Source organism: Heptranchias perlo, chromosome 19 (assembly GCF_035084215.1).
Source record: "Heptranchias perlo isolate sHepPer1 chromosome 19, sHepPer1.hap1, whole genome shotgun sequence".
Lineage (NCBI taxonomy): Eukaryota > Metazoa > Chordata > Chondrichthyes > Hexanchiformes > Hexanchidae > Heptranchias > Heptranchias perlo.
In genome coordinates this window covers 19,208,043-19,224,117 of record NC_090343.1, presented here as the reverse complement: position 1 = coordinate 19,224,117, position 16,075 = coordinate 19,208,043, and the positions used below count along the sequence as shown (strand labels likewise).

At 41.2% G+C, this 16,075-nt stretch overlaps 1 protein-coding gene across 1 annotated transcript in view; it reads right to left on the bottom strand.

The window, feature by feature from the left end:
• The window catches only part of mtcl2 (microtubule crosslinking factor 2), a 72,087-nt gene extending 63,697 nt beyond the window's left edge, over positions 1 to 8,390 (bottom strand). Inside the window, exons 1-2 of the mRNA XM_068000412.1 lie at positions 7,314 to 8,390; positions 764 to 988 (exon numbers count right to left, since the gene is read on the bottom strand). Coding sequence (XP_067856513.1) covers positions 764 to 988; positions 7,314 to 8,138 — 1,050 coding nt within the window. The 5' untranslated portion in view covers positions 8,139 to 8,390. The remainder of the gene's footprint in view (positions 1 to 763; positions 989 to 7,313) is intronic.
• Between the last annotated feature and the right edge of the window lie 7,685 nt (positions 8,391 to 16,075).

Sequence of the window (16,075 nt, the reverse complement as noted above, 5' to 3'; positions counted from 1 at the left end):
TTCAACTTTGTTTTCTTGCTGTTGTACCTTCTTGGTGGCTGGAGAAAGTACTCAGATGCCAGTGAGCACAAAACATTGCAGGCTTGTATGAGTGGGCTGAGACATCGAGATGGCCTGTGTTCACTGACTTCAAAAGTACCTACAAAAAAACTATGTTTTTAATGTGGGTCTTGGAACCTCTGGGGCAACAGTTCCACTTCTTTTACGTTACAGGGCTGCCATCAGCAACAGTGCCGTCAAATCAACATGATGCCGATTTTTCTTTTTAATTTCAGTTCATTTCAAAATTTGGTTCCAGGCAACTGGTTTCCAAGAGGAAAGCAAAACTGACAGCTGCTAAAAAAAATGAAACCTCTTCTCATGAGATATATTAATCATATCAACATCTTTGAAAATAGATCTAAACATTTCATTGCATAATGTCATCATTCACACCCAGTAATCATTCCTGTGACATAACAAATAACTATGAACCTATTTATCACAATGCAACTTCCTGACCAAACTCATCCAGCCATTCCTCTGGCAATAAACATTGGATAGGAAGACATTAGGTAGAAAGATTACTACACAAAAAAAATTGACATTTAAAACGTGCAAATAAAACTTACAGAAAGTTGTAGCAAGGTTGCCAGTCCCTTTAATATAATCCAGGAATATTCTGGAAAAAATGCTCAACAAAACCATATTGGGCACAGGCATGATGGGCCAAATGGCCTCCTCCTGTGCTGTACTTACTATGATACAATGATGTAATTAATACCTTCACATCTTGCTCTAAACCTCGGATGAGTTCTCCATCAACATGGCCTGTCTGAGCTACTCTAAGGCTTCTTCGTTCAGTCTTTCGCAGTCGGTACTGAAGGATCCGGCAAGTTTTGTTGGCTCTGTCTAGCTCTTGACGAAGTTCCTGCAGCTGGTAAACATCTTCTTCCAAATAGATGTCCCTCATTTCCAGCATTTCAGCTCGAAGTTCCTCAATTTCATCCTAACATCAGGAAATATTAGTAAATGTCATTAATTTGTCAGACCAGTTTTTTAAAGCAGTAGGGCAGCAAATGAAATCTAAGCAAATAAATTCTATTACACTCCACATCACACTGACTCTGCAAGTGAATCCTATATTATTTTACATCTGTCGTGAGTTTCATTGTTCAAGTGAGGTATAAATCAGTATCTCTGATGAATGAAATAAAAAAAAATTCTTACAAATAAAACAGTTCTTTTGTAAATGGAAATGAAACATTCAGATAACATTAAATGTACTAGCACTTAAATAACTGAACCTTAATTGTTTAAATTATTACAGTGCTTTAACAGTTGAATTTGCATAATTGTAAAGAAAGGAATACCTCACCACGTTCAAAAGTAACTGCAGCACTTTGTAATTATCCTTTGAGATCTTTAAGTGCAAGATTTAATAAAGTTTACTCATTTGATATTTTAAAAAATAATTTTAGAAATCAAGACCCCCCTCAGTTATTTGGAAGATTCACAGTTGAGTAAACAGCTATGAGGAGGGAGGAATAGATCAGGAGCTTATGGGATATTGTTCATTGTGCATCAAGCTTCCTTCTCCATAATTCCATTGCTTTCTCCCCTGTGATATATCACTCAATAAACAAGCACACACATCGCTAGTATGGTGCAAAAAAAAGCACTTGGCAAATAATCTACGGTGGGCTGAAGCTGGCGTAGTACCTGTTTCAGAATGAACTAACTGAATATCTGTCATTCGGGAAATCCAACAATACATAAAAAGAACCATTGCTTTTGGAAAGCATTTAGAACAATTAAACTACTGACTGCATATGCCAATTTTCTCTGTGCTGGATGGAAAGGTGAATAGCAATTTTAACCAGTTTTAATAAAGCATGCTAATAAACTTGATAGGATGTAGCTGCCTGAATTGTGGCTGCCTGAATATCAATTAAATTGTTGTACAAGGTGTGTCTTGTATGAAGTGTTATTAACATACTGATCAACAACAAGCAATACACTAGTATGAGCATCACATACACAGAGTCCCACTGAGAAGTGAGCCCGTATGAGAATGGACGTCACTGCCTCCTGTGATTTCCCCAGCTGTAGTCAGAAAGCAATTCAACATGCTTTTTATTTTGCAATAATAAAATATAATTTTAGAAAAAAAATAATTTTCAGCCTAATCAATCGTTATATTAAAAGCTGCAATCATAATCTAACAAGGCTGCAACACAGTGTGCTTGTGAGTTTAACAGTTTTTGAAATGAATTCTGAAGAGAACAGTGAAGTGTTACGTATCACTGAATTCCTACAAATGACAGGAATTCAGTATCATGTGTTATGCAAACAGTCCTGACATGTAGATTTTCCAGCTGCTTGGTGATGCCAGCTGTATATACATTTAGGTTTTGTGTTGGAGCAGACGGGATATAAAAGACCACAAGGGGAAGGATCAAATGACTCGTCTATGTCACTTCCTGTGGGTGCAAGGTGGGATTTCAATGATGAGCGTGGGGTTAATTGATGAGTGCTGGCCTACACTAAGCTATAAGTTTGGCAAAGATAGATTTCATATGATTAGTGGGTGAAGACTGCATTTCTGTATTTAGGATTTATCCTTCAGTTTCAGATAAATTGAACAGCCCTGCTTCTTTAAGCTGTGTGTGGATGCTAGAATTACATTTCATTTTTGCACATTGAGAAAAAAAATTGCAGTCTACTTCATAAACATGCTCAAAAACAGTGATTTGTGTCTTTTTCTGAAGTCTTGTGCCTTTCTGGGTAGTACATTAAATTGACATAAGCCCATCATCCTGTATCTTTTTTTTTTGTTCTCAGGATGTGGGCAATGCTAGCAAGCTACATTTACTACTCATCCCTGGTTCCCCTGAGACGGTGGTTGTGGGCCTTCTTCTTGACCACTGCAACCCTTGTAGTAACGGAGCTCCCACAATGGTGCAAGATTCACCCTCTGGCAAAGAAGGAACAGCAATACATGTCCGAGTCAGGATGTTGTGTGACTGGGCGTAATGTGATCTAATCCAGAGAGTGGGAAATCCAGCCCAATGTTTCCATTAATTTGCATTATCTCATGCTACGGATAATAACCAATCTTACTGTTCTGATTTAGGATTTAACCACCAGTGAGACAACAATACTAAAAATGGACCCACCAATTTTAAAAAACAGGACAAACCAGCAAGCAAGAAATATAAACACAAATAGAACAGAGTAGCCCAGACTTTGTGGGTTAGAATCCCAAGGCCTAGGGACCATATAGCACCTCAAGACTAACTTGGGGGACTGGAATTACTTTCTTACTCGCCCCATAACTAAACAGCTCACCTTCCTTTCCTCCAGCTCCTTAACAATAACAGATGGATCTACTTTTGCCTCAAATTCAGTACTGAAATAAGTTATATCATATAACTGTTACAAATTTTAGCTCCATAACTTGACACAAACACAGAAAAGTAATTTGAAAAAATAGCATCAGTTGTTATATAGGAATAAAATGCTTTCTTATCACTCCAAATTCTGTACAGCAAGCCTTAGGAGCAGCACTACAGATTTACGGTGTGCTAAATGAAGTTCAAGTGGTAAGCTCAAATTTCATTTCTGTGCAGCAGACAACTGGGAATTTTAATAGATGTTTTATTTTAGTATGCTTACATCGAAGAAAGAAATATTCTTATAGATTCTCTGTTCTATTTTGGTTAAAAAAGGTACAATATATTCATTCTGTACTTAATCCTTACTGTGGCTGTAAGTTAGCTGCGGAGAGAAGTGCAAGGCAGCTCGTACGAAATGAAAATACTATACCTCATTAAAAATATAAAGCATCAAAGTAATATTTTTATCATATGGAATAAAATAGAATAATGTAACAGCGGACAGCGAAAACTGGTTTGTATTGATGGAGCCGATCACAACAATCAGACTCAGTTCTGTAAACAGAAATCATATTTTTGAGGCTCTACTTTTTTTTAAATTCTTGCCAATATTCTGCCACTCCCCTCTTGAAGTTGCTGATTCCTCTCCCCAACTTTGGGACAGTGAAACCAATTGTACAGGCTCAGTTGAGATCAACTAATTAAGCAAATTAGAGGTCAGAGATCGAATCTCAGGTGCTCTAGTATATTTTTCTCAGTTACTCATTGGATAATACGACTCTGCCATCATGGAAGCTGCTGAGGCTGTGCTTCTATACTCTCCAGTTTCTTTCTGCAGAATTAACTTTTTGTCTGTGTAAAAATGCTTTGTTTGGGATTTAAGTTGTACTGTATGATGTTAGTAACAAACACATTAATGAGTTTTGTTAAAATGTCAGACAAAAGAATTTTATCTGACAGCACTGATGTGTTTGTTACTAATGTTGCATAGTACCATTTCAATCCCACAGCCGTGGTTTTCTGAACACTTTGCCCATGTTGATCGACTGTGCTTGTGTTTTCTGATTTTGTGATAAGTTAATATTAAACTTGTGTTTAAAGTTGTAGGGACTATGTGGTCCATGCCTTCCACTGAAAACAAAGTCATTCATACTGATTTTGCATTTTTTATGATACAGCGATCCCATTTTTGGCACTGTTACATTATTTTACAATTATTTTCTGACACGGAAATGTAGGTCTTGAACTTGGGCACTTTGAAGGAAAGAAGATTATTCAGATTGTACATACTGCGGCTTGGCTGGTAGCTCGGTAACACTTTAAAAACAACTAAATGGTGCATGTAAGACAAGATTTGCTGGAATTTAAAAGATGCTCCACCATTTAATATTTTTTGATCAGGGAACAAATAGTCAGGAAAGGATTCGTGTCCATAATATGAAAGCGGTTGTTAAAGGAATTTGAACATTTTTAAATAAACAATGCTGTTTTAAGAATACTACTGGATCCCCCATGGGGTAGCTTGCAGTAAGTCGTAGGATAGGGTTGTAATAAGAACAGGACTGTTATTCAAAGTTCCAAGTGCAATGTATTATTCTCCTTAGGTAGAGCTGTGACCCTGTAATTGTTTTTAAGTAAACATAAGCCAGTCAATCAGGGTTTAATTGTGGTTGGGTCAACCAATTTTCAGATTGTCAGTTTCAGGCTGTAGCTCCAAAAAACAGCATTTCCAGATTGTTTTGTATCTGTAACAAGGTGTAACATTTGAGTGTGTTGTACTTTTTAAAAGATGTTTTGCACTGTTAAAGAATGACAGGTACATATAATGCACAATGTTGCTGCTTAAGTGTAGGTCTGTCCCCTTTTAAGGCTACAAAGTTTTTGTTTAATCGACGTGAAGTAAAAACTGGGTAAGTCAATTAAGGAGCTATAGGCATTGTGCCTTTGGTATTTTCTGTTGCTGGTAAGTCTGTTTACATTCCAAAAGGCTACCTTTGGTTTCTTTACACTCCCTGAAACGTGACACAGAAATGCTCACGACACAATGTGTGACATGTGAAGTATGACAACAACAACATGTATTTATATAGCATTTTTAACAGTGAAACATCCCAAGGCGCTTGACAGGAGGGTTATAGGACAAAGTTTTACACTGAAGGCACATAAGGAGATATTAGGGTAGGTGACCAAAAGCTTGGTCAAAGAGGTAGGTTTTAAGGAGCGTCTTAAAGGAGGGGTAAGGCAGCCCAGAGGTTTAGGGAGGGAATTCCAGAGCTTAGGGTATGGACAGCTGAAGGCACGGCTGCCAATGGTGGGTTGAAGAAAATCGGGGATGCACAAGAGGCCAGAATTGGAGGAATAGAGTTCTCTGAAGTTTGTAGGGCTGGAGGAGGTTACAGAGATAGGGGTGAGGCCATGGAGGGATTTGAACACAAGGATGAGAATTTTAAATTTGAGGTGTTGCTGCATTGGGAGCCAATTTAGGTCAGTGAGCACAAGCGTGATGGGCGAACGGGACTTAGTGTGAGTTAGGATACGGGCAGCAGTTTTGGATGAGTTCAAGTTTACAGCAGATGGAAGATGGGAGGCCGGCCAGAATAGCATTGGAATAGTCAAGTCTGGAGGTAACAAAAGGCATGGATGAGGGTTTCAGCAGCAAACCAAACAGGAAGCTTGTGCATAAAGTTTTGTATTATATGTATATCGATGCAATACCAATAGAAATTTCTCTCAGCTTACATAGCCTGTGGTTAGCCATTTCCCTTTACCACTACAATGATTGTATTACAAGGACCTCAATACATTAGCTCATTCAAATATTATTGAGATAGATAGATTTTTGGACTCTAAGGAAATCAAAGGATGGGGGAATCAGGCAGGAAAGTGGAGTTAAGGTTGAAGGTCAGCCATGATCTCAGTGAATGGCAGAGCAGGCTCGAGGGGCCGTATGGCCTACTCCTGCTCCTATTTCGCATGTTCTTCTTAATAAACTGTCACAAAAATGCATTGTTCTAAAATTTGCTATTTATGTCATATATAGAATTGAGCCCAATTTCCCCTCATCTCCCGAAAGAAATAGCAGAATTCAGAAAAAATCCAAGAATATAACCATATACTTCAGAACTCAAATCCTACAGTCTCTATTGAGAAATACGGAGTGGTTTAGTGGATGCTATTAATCTCTTAATATTCTTGAAACCCAACCTATCTTGTTGGCTTCCACCAATGAAAACATCTCTAGAACTATAATAAGACCTTACAGTAATATTATGGCAGCTCACAGTGCCAGCTTATCTCACTCTTCCAACAGGAAAATCCATTTTCTACACTACAAAATTTCCCTTGAATGCTATGCCAAACAAATTTCTACATCACACGTCTGGATCTGAACAATCCTGAGGTTCTGGCTGCACCTATATCTGTGCAAGTATGTTCAAACCCAGAAAGGGAAGTCAGCTGGCGCACAAGCCATATTTCAACCAAAGAAAAGCAAAACACAGTGAAACCTGGAAATCTGAAATAAAACCATAAAATGCTGGAAACACCCAGGTCAGGCAGCATCTGTTTGCTTATAAACTGTTAAGTGTCGAACTACTTCCACTTGTGATGAAAGGTAATCGACCTGAAACGTTAACTCTTGTTTCTCCACAGCTGCTGCCTGACCTGCTGGGTGTTTCCAGCATTTTCTGTTTTTATTCCATACATCAACCACAGGGCGCGAGTGAAGGTATCTCAACCACCCAATAAAACCAAATGCAGTGCATTCAATAGCCCACGATTGCGTTCGTTTCTGAATTCCCACCCAAACTGAGTCATATTCAGGAAAGAAAATGTGCATCGAAGCCACAGAAACAAAGCAAATCTTGACCCACTCTCCCCACCCACCCCCCCAAAAAAAAATCAGATTTAATTACAAATAAAGTGGCCTCGCCTTACCTTCAGATAATCGTTTTCAGATCGAAGCTCGTCTATTTCTTTCAAGAATTCTTCCTGGATGCTGTCAACGAATTCTTCGCTGAAATCGGAAAAGGCCAGCGAGTTGCTAACGTGAAGCCTGCTTTCCAGCGACGGTGACTTGGCCCCGTACGGCCCGTCCGACTGACCACTGGCCGAAGCCAACGAGCCGTCCTCCCCAGGCCAGGTCCGGTCGTCCAGGGTGTCGGGAGGCGGGGAGCAGCCTCCCTTGCCGCCGGCGGCGTTGACCGAGACGGGCTCGCCGTCCTTGGGCTCGGACTCGCTGGCCCCCCGGCCGGACTCGCTGTCGCTGTTGCCGGTCTCGGGGGACAGCAGCTTGTTCTCCTCGGACGGGCAGTCGGACAGTTCCGAGCTGCTGTCGGTGGGCGAGAGTTTCCCCGGGGTGAATTCGCCGTCGCCCCGCTGGCTCGTCTTTTTCCCGGGAGGAGGAGGAGGAGGAGGAGCAGCAGCCCCAGTGCCGCCGCCGCCGCCGCCGCGATCGGGCTTCTTGGACCGGGAGTCCCCTTTGGTCGCCCGGGAAGCCGAAGCCGCCGCTGCCGCTGCCGCCGCCTTGGCTTTGGTCGCTGGCATTTTACTCAGCTTGATATCTTTCAGACCAGGGCTGTGCCGGGAGAGCCGGCACTGGGCGAGCCCCTGCTTGGAGCCCGGGTTACATTTGGATTTAGCCACCGACCAGCCACGAATAGCCTTGGGTCTGGCTGGAGACGGGGCTCGGTGGAGCTTTTTCTTCTCCACTTGCTGCTGCTGCTGCTGATGAATTTCTGGAGTTCCGTTTAACGCCTCCATCCTTCTTCACCCATCGACTTCTCGATGAACGGATGTGATCAAGAAACAAGATACAGCAGTCCTTGTCTGAGCCACAGTATTCATCCCTTCCCAGCCGAATCCTGGGGTGGACGGTTTGCAAAGATCGATCAGAATACAAACAACTCCTAGCTGGACGCCTCGGTTTCTGTTGTAAAAATATATATATTTTTCCCCTAGCTCTGTTTTCACTGAAACACGCTGCCTGTTAAATGCGCCACTCTGATCCTGGGAAATAGCATCATACTCCGCCCAAGCTCCTGATCCAGTGACGCATGTTATCTGCGAGGAGCCAACTTGCTCCCCCCTTGCATCAGACGTCCTTCGTTGGAATTGCTACTCAAAGCCTCAGTCCAAAACACATAGACCCACTGTTATTGGGTTTCACAATGTCTTCGTTTTATCTTCATTTATTGCATACAACCATCCCTTTGTATCTCTTAAGGTCAGACCATTATGCAACATTACAAATTAAAAAAGAAAAACAAATGCTGTAAATCTGAAATAAAAACAGAAAAGGCACAACAGTGGCTGAAAAGAGAAAAACAGGTTAAGGTTCGAGGACCCTTCGTCACAAGCTTAACACATTGGGCCAGATTCTACTGTAGCAGGGCATTGAATGGAGTCCGCCGTTAGTTAGACTTGCCCTTGCATGTTTAGGTTTTTAAAAAATTGTTTGCGTGCCAACTTGCTAAAAGTGCAAGCTGATAATGGCGCAGCCAGAGAAACAGGGCATCAGGGATCTGAATGAACAAGGCAACCAACTGTTTATCTCATTAACCATCAGATTGAAGGCTTGAGAAATAAACAGTGCAAGGATTGAGAAGGAAGTGTAATTAGAGTGGCTGAATTCAATATCAAATTAGGTACCAAGAGGGAAATAAAGAGAGGGAAAGAAAGAAAGAATAAGAGAGAAAAAAAAGAGACAGAAAGGAAAAGCAAAAATAAAGTTTAAAATTTGACATTTTTAAAATCTCCAGCAACAATTAATATCTGAAAGAATGAGACTCCACACTTGTAATAGTTAATTTTCAGTGGCAGAGAAGTTCATTGGCAGTAATTAACACTTATCACGTCGTTAAAAGGGTACTTACACTTGAAATTACAAGATTTAACTTTCTGTGGTGAGTTCAGTTCGTATCTACTGCACAAATGCAGCAATATCATGCCATTCAATGCATTTCAATGGTGGGGCAGTCAGTGAGATGCTGTTTTCGTGAAGCTAACGGCGGAGCAAAACAACTTGGACAGCAACTTTTGGATATTTGCATTTAACTATGCATCTGCCCCTCATCAGAAGTTGCTGAACTATTTACGCATATATAACAGCAGGCGCCATTAGCCTCACTGTTATTTTGACAGCAAATTCTGGCCCACTAATCCGTCTTTTTCATTCATGTGCTGTGAATTCCCAACATTTTCTGTTTATAGTTTCTTACCCAATGGTGCTTTTTGTGAGAATTAGAGTCCGTGAGACAAACACCTGTTACAATCAATAAAGATCCTTTTAGTTTTTTTTAGAATAAAATGAGGTGCACACAAAAACAAGTTGCATCCTTACTTCACAATCAGTGAGTATTTCTGAAAATAAAAGAGACTAAATGGATTTAGTCCCCATTTTTTTCCCCTTCCCCCAGAAGAGTGACTTATGCTGCATTATGGTTCCAGAAGCAACAGCAGCTTCCTGGCACAGTGTCCAGTGGCCATTTTCATGTGCCTCTTTAGTCTTGGGCAATCAAGTGGTGAAAATGAATGCATAAGTGTTAAAACAAGATCGGGCCATCCATGTCGACAAAGCATGGTATGTCCAGTTGTGCCCACTGGTTGCAGAAAGCTTCAAGTGAACCGACGGACACCCTGTGATCCTGTTCCAAGGTCAACCAAGCACGCACAGGCCTTGGAAGAGTGGCAAGCAATCGGAGCAACCTCTCCCACGGATTCTACACATCCTGGACCTGTGGCCATTTTTCATGTGTGATCCTTGATAGTGTGAACAAGTTATTTAACAAAGAGGAGGGTGACAGATCACATTCAAAGCTGATCCTGTGTTCACCCAGGGTCCAAGCACTCTAACTTTCAGTGCTTAACGAACTGGTGTTCTTTTTGATCTTTTACTTTTTATTCATTATTTGTATTATAATATTTAAAGCAGGCATTATTCCAACTTTAAAATGTAACCACCAGATATTTTCCAAATTGCCTGGTAGTTAATGTAATGATGTGCTGCTGTTACATAGAATTATAGGATGTGGGTTCATACCAGAGATTTCCCACACAGGGAGAACCTGATCTAATGTACCATTAGGGAAGAATGTAAGGAAAACTGAATGCTGAATCCATTCTTGTGTAACTTCTGATGACAATGATTTGCAAGCATCTATCAGTAAGTGTTTGAGGTGACATTAGATTGATTTGGCCTTTGATCATCTTTCCCTGTCTGAAAAAGTATCTCTTGAAAGATTTACCCCACTTCTGAAGTGAGATCAGAAATTCTTTGTGTGCTAAGCATATGTTATATCACTGTTATATGTGGGTGATCTGCCACATTCTCCACCAAAAGCTTCCATTTTAAGAAATTACCCTTTGCCATAACAGTTACTGTAGGTGCAACACACTTACATTCAGGAATATGTCCACCTTTTGTCATAATTAAATTATGTTACGTGCTTAATAAAGCGAATGGTGTAGGGTCATTTTGTCCATTTTTACATTGGACAGTACTACTAGACAGTGAATCTAATGTCCTACTGCAAATATCCCTCAGATAATGAAGCAGTCTGTGCCCGCATGCAGAAAGTCCTGGACAACATCCAGGCTTGGGCTGATAAGTGACAAGTAACATTCGTGCCAGACAAGTGCCAGGCAATAACCATCTCCAACAAGGGAGATTCGAACCGCTTCCCCTTGACATTCAACGGCATTACCATCACTGAATCCCCCATCATCAACATCCTGGAGGTCACCATTGACCAGAAACGTAACTGGACCAGCCACATAAATACTGTGGCTACAAGAGCAGGTCAGAGACTGGGTATTCTGTGGCGAGTGACTCACCTCCTGACTCCCCAAAGCCTTTCCACCATCTACAAGGCACAAGTCAGGAATGTGATGGAATATTCTCCACTTGCCTGGATGTGTGTATCTCCAACAACACTCAAGAAGCTCAACACCATCCAGGACAAAGCAGTGCACTTGATTGGCACTCCATCCAACATCTTAAACATTCACTCCCTCCGCCACCGGTGCACCACGGCTGCAGTGTTTATCATCTACAAGGTGCACTGCAGCAACTCACCAAGGCTTCTTCGACAGCACCTACCAAACCCACGATCTCTAGCACCGAGAAGGACAAGGGTAGCAGGCGCATTGGAAACACTACCACCTGCATGTTCCCCTCCAAGTCACACACCATCCCGACTTGGAAATATATCGCCGTTCCTTCATCGTCACTGGGTCAAAATCCTGGAACTCCCTACCTAACAGCACTGTGGGAGAACCTTCACCACACGGACTGCAGTGGTTCAAGAAGCGGCTCACCATCACCTTCTCAAGGACAATTAGGGATGGGCAATAAATGCTGGCCTTGCCAGCGATGCCCACATCCCATGAATGAATAAAAAAAAACGCTGATATGAAATTATTCAAGCAAACTGATGTACCAGACATTAAACAATTGTCTGTAATCAATAGTGCATGGAGCCTTCGAGCCAATTAATTACTGCTCTCTTAATTATGGACTAATCGTGAATTGAATGACATTGCAAAAGTGATTTTTTTTTTGTGCCCAGGATCAAATATAGTGAAATGATGCAAAGTTCATGTTAAATAAAGTTTCCTGTGTTTTTTCATCCTTCAAGGGATGTTCAATGTATTGCCAATTTCAGATGCTTATGCTTGGAACCAGTTATTTTAAAAGAAATAGGGCACCAGTGCTAATGTCCCAATAATAGTACATCAACTCTGCTTTCTAGTTCTACACATTGCCTCATTCTGTTTTTGTAGATCAGGTAGACATTAAAAATACTATGGTATTATTTGAAGAACTTCCAGGGAGTTCTCTCAGTGTCTTGGTTAATATCTTTCCCTCAACCAAAACCATCAGGAACAGATTAACTTGTTGTGACAAAAATGAAGGCTGTCTCCCATCTTCCACTCTCCATAAACTTAAGCTCATCCAAAACTCTGCCGCCTGTATCCTAATTCGCAAAATCCCATTCACCCATCACTATATATATATTATATACTATATATATTATATGTATATGGTATCACTTAGTTATTTGCTTGTTCATTTTTTGTAAAATAAACCAACTTAACATTTTAAACTTAAAACAAGGTCTGAAGTTGTCATACTCTATCACTCTGAAGATGATGTGGAGATGCCGGTGATGGACTGGGGTTGACAATTGTAAACAATTTTACAACACCAAGTTATAGTCCAACAATTTTTATTTGAAATCTACAAGCTTTCGGAGGCTTCCTCCTTCCTCAGGTAAATGTTCAGGAGCTCCTTGAAGCCTACGCATTTATACATATAGAACAATACACAGTGTTTACAGACTGCCCCTGCAACTGCCCGTTGCCAAGGCAATCACCGTGTTCAGACAGAGAGGTGTCACCTACAGAACCCCCGAATACACATTCAACAAAAAAACAAACAGGAAAAAAAAACAGAGAGGCAGAAACATCCGGAAGGCAGAGAAAGCCAGCAAATGACCCATTATATTAAAAACAGATAGCTTTTGTTCGCTGGTGGGGTTACGTGTAGCGTGACATGAACCCAAGATCCCGGTTGAAGCCGTCTTCATGGGTGCGGAACTTGGCTATCAATTTCTGCTCGACGATTTTGCGTTGTCGTGTGTCTCGAAGGCCGCCTTGGAGAACGCTTACCCGAAGATCGGTGGCTGAATGTCCCTGACTGATGAAGTGTTCCCCGACTGGGAGGGAACCCTCCTGTCTGGCGATTGTTGCGCGGTGTCCGTTCATCCGTCGTCGCAGTGTCTGCATGGTCTCGCCAATGTACCATGCTCCGGGGCATCCTTTCCTGCAACGTATGAGGTAGACAACGTTGGCCGAGTCACAGGAGTATGAACCATGCACCTGGTGGGTGGTGTCCTCTCGTGTGATGGTGGTATCTGTGTCGATGATCTGGCATGTCTTGCAGCGGTTACCGTGGCAGGGTTATGTGGTGTCGTGGACGCTGTTCTCCTGAAAGCTGGGTAATTTGCTGAGAACGATAGTCTGTTTGAGGTTGGGTGGCTGTTTAAAGGCGAGTAGTGGAGGTGTGGGGAAGGCCATAGCGAGGTGTTCGTCGTCATTGATGACATGTTGAAGGCTGCGGAGAACATGGTGTAGTTTCTCCGCTCCGGGGAAGTACTGGTCGACGAAGGGTACTCTGTTGGTTGCGTCCCGTGTTAGTCTTCTGAGGAGGTCTATGCGATTTTTCGTTGTGGCCCGTCGGAACTGTCGATCGATGAGTCGAGCGTCATATCCCATTCTTACCAGGGCGTCTTTCAGAGTCTGTAGGTGTCCATCCCGTTCCTCCTCGTCTGAGCAGACCCTGTGTATTCGCAGGGCCTGTCCATAGGGGATGGCCTCTTTGACGTGATTAGGGTGGAAGCTGGAAAAGTGGAGCATCGTGAGATTGTCCGTGGGCTTGCGGTAGAGTGAGGTGCTGAGGTGCCCGTCTTTGATGGAGATTCGTGTGTCCAAGAAAGAAACAGATTCTGAGGAGTAGTCCATGGTGAGCTTGATGGTGGGATGGAACTTGTTGATGTTATCGTGTAGTCTCTTTAGTGATTCTTCGCCGTGGGTCCATAGAAAGAAAATGTCGTCGATGTTTCTGCCTCTCTCTTTTTTTTTCCTGTTTGTTTTTTTGTTGAATGTGTATTCGGGGGTTTTGTAGGTGACACCTCTCTGTCTGAACACGGTGATTGCCTTGGCAACGGGCAGTTGCAGGGGCAGTCTGTAAACACCATGTATTGTTCTATATGTATAAATGCGTAGGCTTCAAGGAGCTCCTGAACATTTACCTGAGGAAGGAGGAAGCCTCCGAAAGCTTGTAGATTTCAAATAAAAATTGTTGGACTATAACTTGGTGTTGTAAAATTGTTTACAATTGTCAACTCTGAAGATGGAGAGAGATCCTAAGGGGGCATAGGATAATTCCAGTAGCAACAAATAATCAATGGAAATGTTGTTTTGTTTGTTATCCTGGGTACAGCACTAAAAGCTTTCCTGGATATCAATGTTACTGAAGATGCTCCTGAAGGCATAGGGCATTGGGATCACCTATGAGAGTGATCTAAAGTAAGACAACAAAGAAAAGAGGAAGAAGGGTAGAAAACCCCAAAAATGTAACACCAGACTTTGCTCTTTGCGTGACCTTGCTGTGCACAAAATGGCGGCTGTGTTTGCCTACATAGCAACAGTCAAAAGCAATTCACTATATTTGAAGTGCTTTGAAATGTTTCTGAGGGACATGATAACGCACTATGTGAATGAAAGTCTTTCCTTTCTCTTTTAACTGCATATAGAATTCTAAAAAGTGTTCCACTGAGGAAATAATAAGCTTCCATACAGAATGTTTTATTTTACTCACGGCACACGCTGTCCCAAATATTTATGTAGTCACGAATACAAGAGGACAATACTGCGGATGCTGGAAATCAGAAACAAAAGTAGAAAATGCTGAACATTCAACAGGTCAGGTAGCATCTGTGGAGAGAGAAACAGAATTGATGTTTCAGGACGATGACCTTTCATCGGAACTTATGCAGTCACTGTTTGGATGTCAACATTTGACAAAGATTTGGGAAATTAATTGTGAGAGTAAGATCCCAACATCCATGAAAAACTTAATAGCCTTTGAGTACATTAAGTAACAATAGTCTCTTTACATACAGTACACTTATTCAGGACAATGGAATTCTAATTTTTAGACACATGGATAAACTGTTGATGTACATAAACTTCTTATATGTTCTATTTTGTCTTCATTTTGACAAGAGAGAAATAATTAATAAAATTATGTAATTATTTTTTGTGCGGTATTTAGTTTAGGAGGCTGGTCTATACTGGAGAATTTTCTGATTATATTGACACTGGAGTGCTTTGAGGCATCTTTGCGTGATCTCTACTCTCTCCAGCTGTTGGTTTTGCACCATCTTGAAAACTCATGAAGAAGTTGACATGCTGAATGGACTTTTCTCATTCTATTTTCTTATACACAAGATGGTGAATTTTAAAAATTGTTTTCAATGGTGCTAATATACTTTTAGAACTGCAGCTGGAGCAAATGGATAGTTTACAATGATTATACTTTAATATATGAGCTTTCAAAAAAGGGTATCAAAAAAGGTTTAAGTAAGCTCTGCTTTGCTGGGTTCACTTATTTCTCTTTTCAAAATGGTACAAAGGGTTTGCTGCAAATACAACTTCATATTAATAATGTAAAATCTGAGTTTAATATACAATTGAAAAATAATAGACTCGTGTATTTTCTGTTGTATTTTCCTGGTTTGATTGTAGGTACACCCATTGGATTTGTTTCATTTTTTGTTTTGCTTTGTTCTTCAGTTGTGTATTGGAAGTAATGCTATTCATTTTTCATAGCTAAAGCTAGGATAAAGTATAACCAATGGCACACTCCATTCTCCCATCATTGGCTGCACTAGGAAATATTAAAATGGTGAGTTACTGTTTCAGCGGCATTGAAGATCCACTTCATCATGGGCCATGTGGACTGCTGCTGAATTTGCCAGTTCATCTTCTTTCTGACACATGAAGGAGAATAGCATGGGTGGGAAAGAGTGATATTGGGCATTTGGTACAGTTTCACTATCCTGAAATGAGAACTGCAAAGTAGAAGTTCCTTAAGGCTGTCCTGTTACATCTCGCATTGTGAAGTTTAATGTGGG